The sequence below is a fragment of the Hippichthys cyanospilos genome, chromosome 1 (genome assembly GCF_059441005.1).
Source record: "Hippichthys cyanospilos isolate Australia breed blue-spotted pipefish chromosome 1, RoL_Hcya_1.0, whole genome shotgun sequence".
Classification (NCBI taxonomy): Eukaryota; Metazoa; Chordata; class Actinopteri; order Syngnathiformes; family Syngnathidae; genus Hippichthys; species Hippichthys cyanospilos.
Window position 1 is genome coordinate 9,349,050 of NC_142369.1, and position 12,660 is coordinate 9,361,709.

General features: G+C 40.5%; 1 protein-coding gene across 4 annotated transcripts; it reads left to right on the forward strand.

Annotated features, from left to right (window-relative positions):
* The first annotated feature begins 556 nt into the window (after positions 1-556).
* ttc39b (tetratricopeptide repeat domain 39B) lies at positions 557-12,371 on the forward strand. 4 transcript variants are annotated; one of them, XM_088423099.1, is made up of 18 exons: positions 557-625; positions 2,889-2,923; positions 3,004-3,108; positions 3,232-3,363; positions 3,419-3,489; positions 3,563-3,695; positions 4,589-4,694; positions 6,129-6,194; positions 6,268-6,376; positions 7,255-7,322; positions 7,401-7,460; positions 7,537-7,698; positions 7,760-7,851; positions 7,927-8,047; positions 8,881-8,992; positions 9,065-9,182; positions 10,370-10,486; positions 10,560-12,371. In XM_088423099.1, the coding sequence occupies exons 1-18, from the start codon at positions 587-589 to the stop codon at positions 10,657-10,659; spliced, it is 1,746 nt and encodes a 581-aa protein (XP_088279225.1). In that variant the 5' UTR covers positions 557-586; the 3' UTR covers positions 10,660-12,371. The 4 variants fall into 4 exon arrangements, with proteins under 4 accessions (XP_088279225.1, XP_088279242.1, XP_088279251.1 ...); XM_088423116.1 differs by lacking the exon at positions 557-625 and adding an exon at positions 788-805; XM_088423125.1 differs by lacking the exon at positions 557-625 and adding an exon at positions 839-859.
* Positions 12,372-12,660: the final 289 nt, after the last annotated feature.

Genomic DNA, 12,660 nt, shown 5'->3' on the forward strand with positions numbered 1-12,660 from the left:
GTTCGTGTCAAATGAAAGTAGCTCGTCACAATCCGTACTGAAGTAGCTTTCAGTTCCAAAAAGGTTGATGACCACATATGCAGCGGACCCTTTATAGCTCAAATATCAGTAAATAATTATTCATTGATTTGTGGCTTTTTGTTTTTAATTACCGGCATTTTATTAAATATATTATTTAGTTGTCCTGTGCACCCAACCCCTAATTTGTCATATTTTGAGATTATTTTTTCAGGGTTAAAAAAAAAAAAAATTCAATCTCGGATTTTAGCGATTCGCGGGCCGGCCCGGTGTATTTCTTCCGCGAAGAACGAGGGTCTAACTTCATTTAGAAAGTCTTGCGGACGCTGCCTGGAAAATACCGGACCGAATTTGTATTTGTTCGTCTTCCACTGTGAGACAAACTACGGTATTTATGTATTATTATTATTTATTATTTATTTATTCTTTCGTCGTATTCGTTAATGACGCCGCGGCCGCCCTCGAGCGGGAGGAGAAATGGCAGACCGAGGCGTCCCCTTGTCTGTGACGTACCCGGAAGTGACGAGTGAATCGCTCTGGCTCACAAGCGCGAGCGACGTGTGGAGAGATGGACGTGATGGAGGACGCGACCCACACCGAGGACGAGGTGACTGCTGTCTTGCATACGCGATGAGCCCGCTTAACGAAAGACGTATTTGTTAGCGACCTTTGTCGGGCGCAGGGCTTGGGAAGCACTTTGGGTTGTGTTCGCGGCACCCCCAGCTTTAAAGGAATACTTGATATGTTGTTATATCGAGGCGGTTCCGCTCTGGAGGTCTACCGAAAGGTCCGTGACGAGTGTCTCTCATCTGAAGAAAACGTTCCTCCAGCTCATTTCAATGTGGGGTAACTTCTCAGCCAGCTTGCAGGCTTCTGAGCTTGTGGTCTCGGGTTGTGTGGTGACGGATGTGTGTGTGTGTGTTTGTGTTTTCTGTAACCTGACGCCGTCCTAGACACTGGACACGGTGGTGAGGTGGCAACACCGCCCAGCATCTTTGCGTGAACGTCCATTGTGTAGGGAAAGGATGTGCTGAGGCGGCAGGTTGAATTGGAATGCTTGGAATTTGGCAGACGCCAGGAAAATTGTGAAAGGAGCATCTGTTCTCCTACTTAGAGTATGGATCCTCAGGTTCCTGTCTCGCTGGTGCTTCCTTCTTTTGGGTCTTTAGGTGTTCTACCAGACTCGTGAAGAGGTTCATCTTTGGGTTTCTTCAACAACTTTTGGAGGAGAATGTTGTGGTGTTTCTAGAAGTTCTCTCGGTGTGGCCCTTTGGGTTTGTCCTCCGGCGTTTCATTGGGTTTTCGTTTTGGGTCTCCTTTGTGTGGTCCTCAAGATACTCGGAAAAGCAGCATATAGGAGAACTTGTCAAGGAACGTTTTTTTTTAGGTTCTACTTCTAGTATTTTGTCAGGTTTTGCTTCATTTTCTCATTTTGGGGTTTCTTCGGGTTTTCTTACGACTATTCTTTCAGGTTGTACTTAAAAAGTCTTTTTACAATTTTCCTCAAGTGTTTCTTTAGATTCACAGAAAAAGACATGTGAAGGACAACGTGAAAAAAAAACTGCTCAAGGAATGTGTTTCTTTAGGTTCTTCTTAAGCCACTTTCTTAGTTTGTCTAGTAGCTGGTTCCAAAGGCCTTTATTTTGGTTTTCTTTCTTTTGCCACGTAGTCCTTCAGTTTCTCTTTTATGTTTTTTATGAGGTGAGCCTTCAGGATTTCCATCAGGTGTTTATTTATATACACCAGAAAGGAGAACTTAGGAAAGCACCTTAATTATCATGTTTCTTTAGGTTCTCCATAAGGTGTCTTTTTAGGTTGTCCTTTTGTCTTCATTCAGTTTCTTCTTCAGGTTTTTTTTTTTTTTAATCAGGTCATCAATCAGGTCGTTTTTGTTTAGGCTTGAGACATTTCATCAAGAATTTTATCAGGTGTTTAGTCAGGTTCTGCTCCAGGTTTTTATTATTCTTTAGGTTGTTCTTCGGGTTTTCCTTCTTCTTCTCCTTTTTTTTCCGTGAGGTGATCTTTGCATGTTTTTTGGATTTTCATTTAGGCTTTCCTTGAGACTTTTCATGGTATTTTTTTCCAGGTGTTCCTTATGGTTCTCCTACAGGTTCTCCAGGCATTCCTGTTGTTTGCGCTTGTAGGCCTTTCTTTGGTTGTTTTTGTAGGTGCTCCTTCAGATTCTACATCAGCAGCTTTGTCAGGTGTTTATTGAAGCTTTTCTTCCTGAGTTCCTGTGAGTGTTTTTCTCAATTTCCTCTTCAGTCTTTTATTTCAGTTTTCCTTCAGCTGTTCACTTTAATGCAAAATTTTATGAACATTTGAAGGAACATAATTCTTTAGGTTGTTCTTCAAGTGTATCTTCAGATGTTACCCTTTCTAAGTTCCTTATGGTGTTTCTTGAGGTTCTCTTCTAGGTGTTTTGTTAGCATCCATTCTAGTGTTCCTTAAAGGGACAATGTGTAAGATTTAGATCGTTTTTCATTGCATTTAGCATTATCCGTAGCTATAACAGACATGGCAGCCTCCGGAGAAGTGCCACCCTCTATGTAATATCATTTAATTATAACTAGACCTATGATTATGTGTATATTATGCGGGTCGTTACGAACGTATTTATTTGTTTTTGAAATTTATACACATTGAATTCATTCCTTTTTAATGAAAAATGGTCTAAATCTTACACATTGTCCCTTGAAGCATTTCCTTAGAGTTCCCTAGAAGTTCAACTTTAGGTTCTGCTTCAGATCTTTCTTCTTCGTTCAACTTTCAGTGTTTCTTCAAGTGTTTTCGAGTTCCTCTTTCTTATGTAAGAGATACGCAACAAATATGCCCGTATATGACCATCCGTGTGTGTACTTTTTTGGCAGGACCATTTTGAAGATGCCTACGACCGCATTCCCACGTGAGTAATATACCACCATCTCCTTTTTCACGTCCTTCTTTTTAATTTCTGTGTATTACCTTCACACTGCACATGTACAGGGCATGTCACATGGACCTGCAGTCTGCGATCCAGGAGACTCAATGCGCCCTCAACTTGGTCCTCAACAACAAGTTCTCCGAAGCGCTGGACCTCCTGAAGCCATGGTAACCATCTTATTGTTGCTTCGTTAGATATGATCGTTTTTCTCCCTGCCAACTGCTGTATGTATGTGTGCGTGTGTGTGTGTGTGTGTGTGTGTGTGTGTGTGTGTGTGTGTGTGTGTGTAGGTGGCGTGACAGTATGTACCACGCATTGGGTTACAGCAGCATCTTGGTCATGCAGGCTGCCATGACCTTCGAGCAGAGGGACATCCAGATCGCCATGGCGACCATCAAGGAGGCCTTACACACCTGTCAGAGGTATGAAGTGACCCCACAAAACATCTCTTGCCCCTTTTGACCCTCCGACCCTCAGGTTTCGCAAGAAGAACTCTGTGGTGGGTTCCCTGTCAAGTCTGATCAGCAGACAGTCCAACCTTCAGGAAGGTACGGCCACAAGGCTCCACACCGCCGGCTCCTCCGCCGGCCGAGATTGAAAATGGCGGCCTTGTGTCCTCAGAGGAGATGCACGCCGAGCTGTGCTACGCTGAGTGCTTGCTCCAGAAAGCCACGCTGACCTTTGTGCAGGATGAGAACATGATCAGCTTCATCAAGGGAGGGATTAAAATCAGAAGCAGCTATCTAATCTATAAGTCAGTCCTTTCTTCTTCTTCTTCTTCTTCTCCTATTAAAAGTGATGCCCGAATGCTTATTTAGACATTATTAGCCATTAAAATGTAATATTCAGTCTACAATTAACTCATTCATTAGGGCTGGTCGTAAATGAGTTAACTCAGCAAGACGTCAACGGTCTATTTTACTGTGCTCCATTGACAGCTATACAAGTCAAAGATCCATTTTATTTATTTATTTGTTTAACTCAATTTAACTCATCTATTTTTATGTACAATTAAATACTTTTAAAGGAATAGCCGACATATTTGGCCATTTTCAGCAGTAAAATGTTTATTATTTTGTCGTCTTGCCCGTACTAATGTGAGACTTATTTGGGTTATTTTCAGCAATAAAAAGTCAATTTGATCACTAAATTATTTTTTGTGTACAAGTAATACCTTTAAAAACATTTTGCCATGCGATGTTCACGAGCTTTGCTGTGGCGTTTTTAAAGGTATTAATTGTGAATTAAAAAATCATTTAGTTATTTAATTAATTATTTTTTATTCTATTCTTATTCTTATCTCTTATTTTATTATTCTATTCTACTTATTTTCTATTTTATCTAACCCTAACCCTATTGTTTTTGTTTTTGGACTTAAATTCTCTGTTGAGTGTTGACTGTACTGCCTTTTGTTAGAGTTGAACAAAAGGTGTTTCTTTAAAATGATCTACAAAGAAATAATATGTATCACAAGGGTTACAAATTACTTTGTTTCTATCGTGAGTATTCGGGAGTTGAGCACTTGTACTGGAATTGGTCTAAAAATAGTAAGTGGTATCAGACACAAAATGTGTCACAGACACTACAGGTCTGTTTTAAAATCATTTATTCACTTTAACCTTTTTCTTTTATCACTTGCTGCCTCAGGGACTGTCACAATGTGCTAAACGTGACCCAAGACCTGAGCAGCCAGTCGGACTTGCACAGGCAGTTCGAGGGTGGGGTCAAGCTGGGCATTGGCTCCTTCAACTTGGTAGGTTCTGGCCCTCCTGGTTTTTCTTTGTCTGCCTTTGATTGATGTTCAGATTAGAGTGAGCCTATGCTTATTATGGGGCATATTTTCCATCCTGACTTGTAGAGATCTCGCACGACAAGATCTTGCAAGATTAGAACGCCAAGAGATTTCTCGTCCGTGCACAGCACAATATTTTTTTTCCCGAAAAATCCAACATGGAGTACACAGGAAAATGTTAATGCTCTGCATGACATAATACGAAATACTGACACTAAGGCTTTAGGATGTTTTTATTTTGAAGTTTTTCCCAGAAGCGTGTCGTGGCGATAACTAACTTGACTCACGGACTGTTCTGAACATATGTTTATTCAGTAATTTAAGGCGCTAATAAAAGGATTTAATTACACAGACAATATATTCTACGACACGTGTTGCCAGCTTTTTTCGCAGCGTCTGGCATAAAGTAGTTAATAGCCAGCAGCGCTCGGGTGCTTCATATTGTCTGGGGAGGGCAGTCGGATGTTTGTCCAGTGGTCAGAGATACAGGGCTAAAAAAAGCCGGACAAATAGACTAAGAGGTAGCTTCTTCCCGAGAACTATTAACTCTCTGAAAAGCAACAAAATGAAAAGAGTGAAAATAATTATTAATATGCAGCAGTTGGATCACAATTTTGTTGTATACCTGTGTGCAATGACTATATCAGTTTATCCTAATACCTTGCAGGCACTCAAAAACACGATTTGATGCGGACTTGCCTGGCAGTTGCCATTTGCACTGATCACTTTTGAACAAACCAAGCTGACGCAAATGTGTTCTAATTAATTAATTAATTAATTAATCTCCTATTAAAAAAATAATGAATGTTAATTGGCAAATAAAATAAAAATAAAGAATCGGTCATTGTGGGTTTTTATGTATTTTTGGTCTTCTGTGTTTATATGTGTTTTTCACCAAGAAATTACAAAAAAAACTATTTTTTTTTATTTTCATCTGAATACCAGTAGTTGCAGCAGGATAGGAGAAATGTAGGCTGAATTTCAATTCACCTGCGTGGTGATATCTCGGTTTAGCAGATGCAGAAAAGGATGGAAAAATATTAGCAGAAAAGACAAACACAGAATGTCTCATTTCATGTTTACATTTGAATGCTAGATTGTTTACATTTGGATGCTAGCTTGATCATTTTTTTGTCTGCTTGATAAAAAGAAAAAAAAGAGAAAAATGTAGGCATTACTTTACATTATATCACAAATTTTGCAAAAATCTCATTCTCATTGACTCAATCTCGTGAGACATCTCGTCTCGTGGAATTTGTGTCTCATCCCATCCCAATTTACATGCCATAATGAAAGCGTATCAAAATCTTAGCCCTCACTGCGATGTATTGGAAATGTAATTGAAATATTATTATGGTTTCATCTCAGTAAATGCTAACACGTGGCTTCCACCAGATGCTGTCCCTCCTCCCGCAGAGGATCCTGAGGCTTTTGGAGTTCATGGGTTTTTCCGGAAACAGGGCAAGTTGTTAGTTATGCGCTAATCATGATGCGTATTGTAGCGTTTGTTGACGCCACGGTGGTTTCCCCGCAGGAGTTTGGCTTGTCCCAGCTGCGAGAGGGAACGTCGGGCTCCAGTTTGCGCTCCATTTTGTGCACGCTGACACTCTTGTTCTACCACACCTATGTCTCCCTGGTGCTGGGTACGTTCGCGTTTTTGTGTTTTTGCATACCGGCGCGAAGCCATTCTCAGTATGACGTCGGCAGAGCATGTAAAGAAGCCCTGTTGCAATGTTGTGATATGATTTTATCATCAAGATTGAAAGTTAATAGACCACAGGTGCATGCGGTATTAAACCAAGGCGCGTCCTCCGACTAGCATCACAGCTATACTCAAACGTAATCAGTAAGTCAACCTTTTTAAAAGGGTAGTCCACTTCGTGGCTATTTATTGCTCATTTTCGGCAGTACAAGTTCATGTTGCTACTTGCTGTCGAGAAAATGACATAACATGCTTTCAGGTAACAACCAATCGCGATTCAGAAAACGGGAGCAGCGCTCGAGCCGTGATAGCATTCTTTGTTGACGGCAAGGGGTAAAATCTATTTTTAACCCTTCTGTGTCGGTTTCAACCCGATTTGGGCCACTGATTTAGAAACATCTAACAAAAAGCATTAAAAATAATAGGAGAGTAAAAATGGCTATAAATTGCCAAAACGAGGGTCAAAATGGCATGTGTTCATTCCTAAATGGTTGCAAATGGAATTTATTCAATGGCAAAGTTCGACCGTATGAAACCCAGGGGTTAAAACGATAGTAATCTTATTCAGCCTTTTTCTGCTGTAAAAAGTTCATATTTTGGCTACAATTCATTTGATAACCAAAGTATTTTTTCATGCACAGCTCCTTTAAACACATTTTGCCACTTGCTGTCAAGTGAAAATGGCGTCACCTATACCTTGATCACGGCACACTTCTTTGAAGAAAACAAATGATGGATTGAAGAGATTAATCGAAAGAACCTAGAGCAATTAATAATTAACTGAGAGAAGGTTATCAATAATTTTGTCCCTGTGTGCAGGAAGTGGCGAGGGAAACTTGGTGGAAGCCGAAGCTCTGCTGGAGCCGTACCTTCACAAGTATCCCAAAGTAAGACCCCTCACTTGTCTTCTCCAAGTGACTTCTTGCAGGATCTCTCCAAACATTTGCTGGTGTTGCTCCTTCCAGGGTGCCATCATTCAGTTCTACTCGGCCCGGCTGGCCGCGTTAAGGGGACACTTCGAAAAGGTTCTTCTCTTGATTACGTGGCCGCCAGGGCAGTCATGAAGCAGACTCTTGACGTATGCTTTGGCGATTGTCGCAGGCGTGCTTGGGCTACCAGGAGTGTGTGAGCAGCCAACAGGAGTGGAAGCAGATCCACCACCTGTGCTACTGGGAACTCATGTGGACGCACACGTACCAGCAGGATTGGCCGCAGGCCTATCGTTACGCCGAGCTGCTGTGCCGCGAGAGCCGCTGGTCCAAGGTGAGCGTTCAGATCCTTTCCGCGGCCGCCGCGCTGACCCTTCCCGGTTGTTTCCGCGCAGGCCATCTACGTGTACCAGAAGGCCGCCATTCTCAGTATGATGTCAGCGGAGGACGTGAAGAAGACGGGCGAGGACATTGTGGAGCTCTTCAGGTGCGTGCTTGTATGTGATGTCATAATATTTCGGAAGAACTTGTAGATTAAGCTCGCAGGACGTTTTGTGTGCAGGCAAGTGGAAGGGCTGAAGCAGCGGTTAGCGGGCAAGTCCATCCCCACGGAGAAGTTTGCGGTGCGAAAATCTCGCCGCTACAAGGCCAGCACACTTGTGCCACTGGTGCTTCCTGCTTTGGTATGGAAACCATCGTCGTTGCCCTGCAAATGATAGACAATCATGCGCTTTATGTGTGTGTTTGTGTGTTTGCATGTCTGTGTGTATGCGTGCCTGTGTCTGCATGCATGTGTGTGTCTGTGTGTATGTTTTAGCTTTGTGTGTGTTTATTTTGTGTGTGTGTTTGTGTGTGTTTCGGCATCTTACTATGTGTACTGTATTTATGTTTGAGGCTGTGTGTGTGCGCATTTATGAGCTTATGTAACTGTGCTTGTGTGCGGTTCACTGTGTATTATTTATTTATTTATTTGTGTATGCTATGTGTGGGTTTGTGTGTCTGTGTCACTGTGCATGTGTTTGTTTGCCAGTCCGCATGTTAATGAATGTGTATGCTAGTGTAACTGCTTGTGTGTGGGTCACTGTGTGTATTTGTCGTTTTGTTTCTGCATGTGTGCACATGTGTGCGCATGTGTTCGTGTTCATACATGTGTGTATTTGTGTGTTTGTGTCTGCATGTGTGTGTGCGTTTGTCTACAGTTGTCCGTGTGTGCTAATGTAACTGTGTGCTTGTGTGCGATTCACTGTGTATTCGTCTGCCTGCTCGTATGTGTATGTGTGTGTGTGTGTGTGTATATGTGTCTCTCTGTTTCACTATATGTATTTTTGTGTGTCTGTGTGTGTTCGTGCTTGTGTAGGTGTGCACACATTTATGCGTGCATATGTCTACTTGTGTGTTAATGTTGGATTACTGTTTGATGTTGATGACTTAATTACAGTGTGTTTAAAAGTACATCTGTGAATACCTGTGGTTGAGTGTGTATTTACATTCATGCGCACGTGTGGCACACCGCCAGGAAATGATGTACGTTTGGAGCGGCTTCACCATCGTAGGCAAGCGAGCCGACTGCACTGAGGCGCTGCTTGTGACAATTGAGGCGGCTGAGGAGCAGCTTCACAAAGATCCCCGTAAGTGATGCGGACACCCCCTCTCACATTGTTTCACGCGCCCCCTGCTGACCACTCGCCGCATTTTCGCAGAGCCGTCCGAGTTCCACGTGGACGATTGCTGTCTGGTGCAGATGTTGAAGGGTATTTGTCTCAAGCATGCGGGCCGCCTGTTGCAAGCCGAGCTCTGCTTCACGCACGTCCTGTCCAGGTACAAACCCACCTGCCCCTTTGTGTGAGTGAGTACAGTAAACAACGCTTTGGAAAATATCGAAAAACTCGCCAAAACTAGAGGATCCGCGCGGTTTATTTTCATTCCCAAGTCAACGTTGAACAATTATGCGTGTATTTGAAGTTAATTGGCTCCGAGGAAACGTCGCTTAGCTTAATGCTAACAAACAATGCAAAGCTCCGTTGACATGCCAAAAGTTAGCAATGGGCTTGTTGAAGTAATGCATGTTTGAAGACATTTAGACACACAGGTAAATATTTTTTACTCTCTATGAAAAACCACTTAGTATTATAGCACCTAATGGAGACACTTATGAGGGATGTATAGTATTTAGTCTGTAATTAAAGCATTCAATCCCAAAGTAATTAATTACTCTGGGTACTAAGGGACTTAAAGTAATTGATTACTACATTATAGGTACAAAAGTAAGTACTTATTTTAAGTAATTAAATTAAAAAGAAATCGATTATTTTAACTAATATTCAGTAAAGTAATTGATTACTTAAATTTAGAAATATTAAAATAATGAATTGATTTGACAATTACTAACCTAATCAGTTACTTTATGTACTAAAGTACTACATTTATTGATTATTTAAGGTGTTTTAGTACCAACTAATTTAGGTACTGTAATACAGCTAGCACTGTATACATTCGGAAAAGCAGAGATTTTTGTCATGCAAACATGTAGGGAAACATTTCCCTCTAGTGGTGGGATAACAAAGTCCTCGGTTTGACATGCACTGTCGGTGGCTTTTTAAACGTGTAATTATTAATTAATAATTAATTAATTTAATTACGTTTTAATTAATCGTGGCAGCCAATATTGTGATCGCGATTAAAATTTGATTAATTATGCATCCCTAACATATATATATATATATTTGTACATAAAAAAATAGTCATCAATATTATTATAGACAAATACTAGGGTTTTACTGCTGAAAATGGCTAAAAAAGTTTGTATCCCAATAAAACAGGGTGTGTATGATTGCTTTAGTGCCGCCTGGTGGTCAAGGCTGGCTCACAGGAAGGAGCAACACAATGAATTGGATTGCAACATTAAATCATGATGCAAAAACTGTTTCATTTTTACAACCGACTTAATTATTTACCCTGATATCATAGTGTTATTTTTTTTTCTTTTGATTTATTTATTCTTTCAGTGAAAACCGCATCCGCTACGATCACTACCTGGTCCCCTACACGCTATATGAGCTGGCCCTCCTCTACAGACAGCAGGGCGACAACGCCAAAGCGGCCACCTTCATGGAAAACGCCAAGTAATTCCTCACACACTCTTAACGCGTTTTCATTCTGTACCTGACTTTTTTTTTTTTGTCGTCATGGCACCAGGAGCAACTATAAGGACTACTCCATGGAGTCCAGACTGCACTTTCGCATTCACGCGGCCCTCAGCAGCCTCAAAGGTTCGCCTGCTGCCACCCCATACTAGCCATCACCTCCAGTGAAGGTGTGAGATTTTTATTTTTTTTTTTAACATTATTTTGACCCGAGCACCAGGCAGTGCAACGGACCTTTTGGAATAGCTTTTTTTTTCCCCCAAACTGCCTTTTAGGGGGCCTCTAAGATAATCTCTCCTGGTCAAAATTGATTGATTTTAAGGGTGCTAAACATGACCCGCCTCAAAACTTTACGCAGTAGCATGCCCAGAGTTGGGGAAATAAAAGAGCCGCTGTCATCAGTTTCAGCAAGTGACAAATTCTGGTGCATGCGTGTCGTATCAGGACACACAAAAAAGTCTCCTGCACCCACACCTGAAATTGAAAAGGAAGAAAGACATTTTTTCGTGGTTTTAACATTTTTGACGAGCAAATGTATTTGCAAATACCTTAAAACAAGTTGAACTCATTCAATCCCAAAGAGGTAATTATACGTCTTTACAGAGTCCAGACATTCAATCCCAGGTAATTATTCACTTTTTTAAATGTTATTATATTTGAGTAAAGGAGAGTCTGAAAATAGTTGAACGAGGTTATTCAATGTATTTCTTTCATCAAAAAATATATACAAATAATTGTGAACTGTTTTTTGTCTGGTCCGAATTAGAAGGAGTAAAAATATCAAGAAATATAGTGATGTAAACTTGCAATACGTATGGTCATAAATGCCACTTGAAGTGGGCGGGGCTTAGGGTTGACGTTTGATACTTATATGAAGGTTAGCCACGAAAAACACTGTGCAACGGCCTGCTTATCTCTGCTTTGAGCTTTAAATATTTTTTCCATTTGCCTTCAGCTTCCATTAGTCCCACACAACTGCCAATCAAACTTAATTAGCTTTGATTAGCCGCCGCCTCGAATAACCTCCACTTGTCAACACGGACAAGGAAGAAGTTTTCTCCTACCTCTTTATTTATGAATCGATGTCCTGGCATTTCCTCAAATTGTTAAGTTGGGAGTACAATCTGCGCGTGACTTTCATGTTTTTATTATTATTATTCTATTAGGAAACAAATGTGCTCTTACGTGTGTTTATTTGTTCCGCGCTCCCGGCCGCCTTAAAAAGCGACACACACACACAAACTCCAACTGACGTATTAGCTTGTTGACATGTTGTTAAAAAAAAAAAAAAAAAAACAACCCTCCAGAAGCACTTAACAGCTGATGCAACACAGAAATGAACGAACGGCGAGTGGAATGTTTACGTGACGCGTGGGAAAAAAAAAATCCTCATCAAAGATATTATACATGTGTGTAACAAGCCAGGAAAGCTCTAAAACAAACCTTATTTTTAAATGTTGTCCGGTAAATAGTGTCACTTTTTTTTTGTGCCTCTGTCCTATTAATTCTTCACAAAACTGCCTTCACGAGATTTTCTGAACAATGATTTTTGTTGTTATAATGGCATTACTAAACCTCCTGTTGGCTTTAAACCAAACTTTGCAGCAAGTTAAGCTCACTGAAACCTACGCAAATGTTCAGTAGGTATGTAGAAGTGCTTCAGTGAAATCAAATGTCACAAGATTCAAAGTAATAACTGTGGAATTTGTGCAATGCAGGCATTTTCAGCTTTATTATTTATATTTATATTGATATATGCTTGCAACACCAACTATTGTTTATTTGTATTTGACGTTGACTTTGTGTCAAGTCATGTTCAACTGTCATTCTGAAGAAAAAGCAAATAAATGCATTTCAGACAGTCTTTTGGTTTCGCCTTTGCTCAATTTTCATCTTGACCGCAAGCTCCCTCTAGTGGTACATTTTAGAATAACAAGTTTTTTATGTGTCATAAATACATTATATTTTCAAGCATTTTTTTTTTAACTAATTAATTTCAAAATCTTACCTGAATAAAATCTTGGAATAAACATGTATTCAAATAAATATTATTACGTTTCAACTATTGTCATAGTTTTTTTTTTTATCCTTTTAATAGGATTCTTTTTTTCCTCTCTCTCTCTCTCTCTCTCTCTCTCTCACTCTCTCTCTCT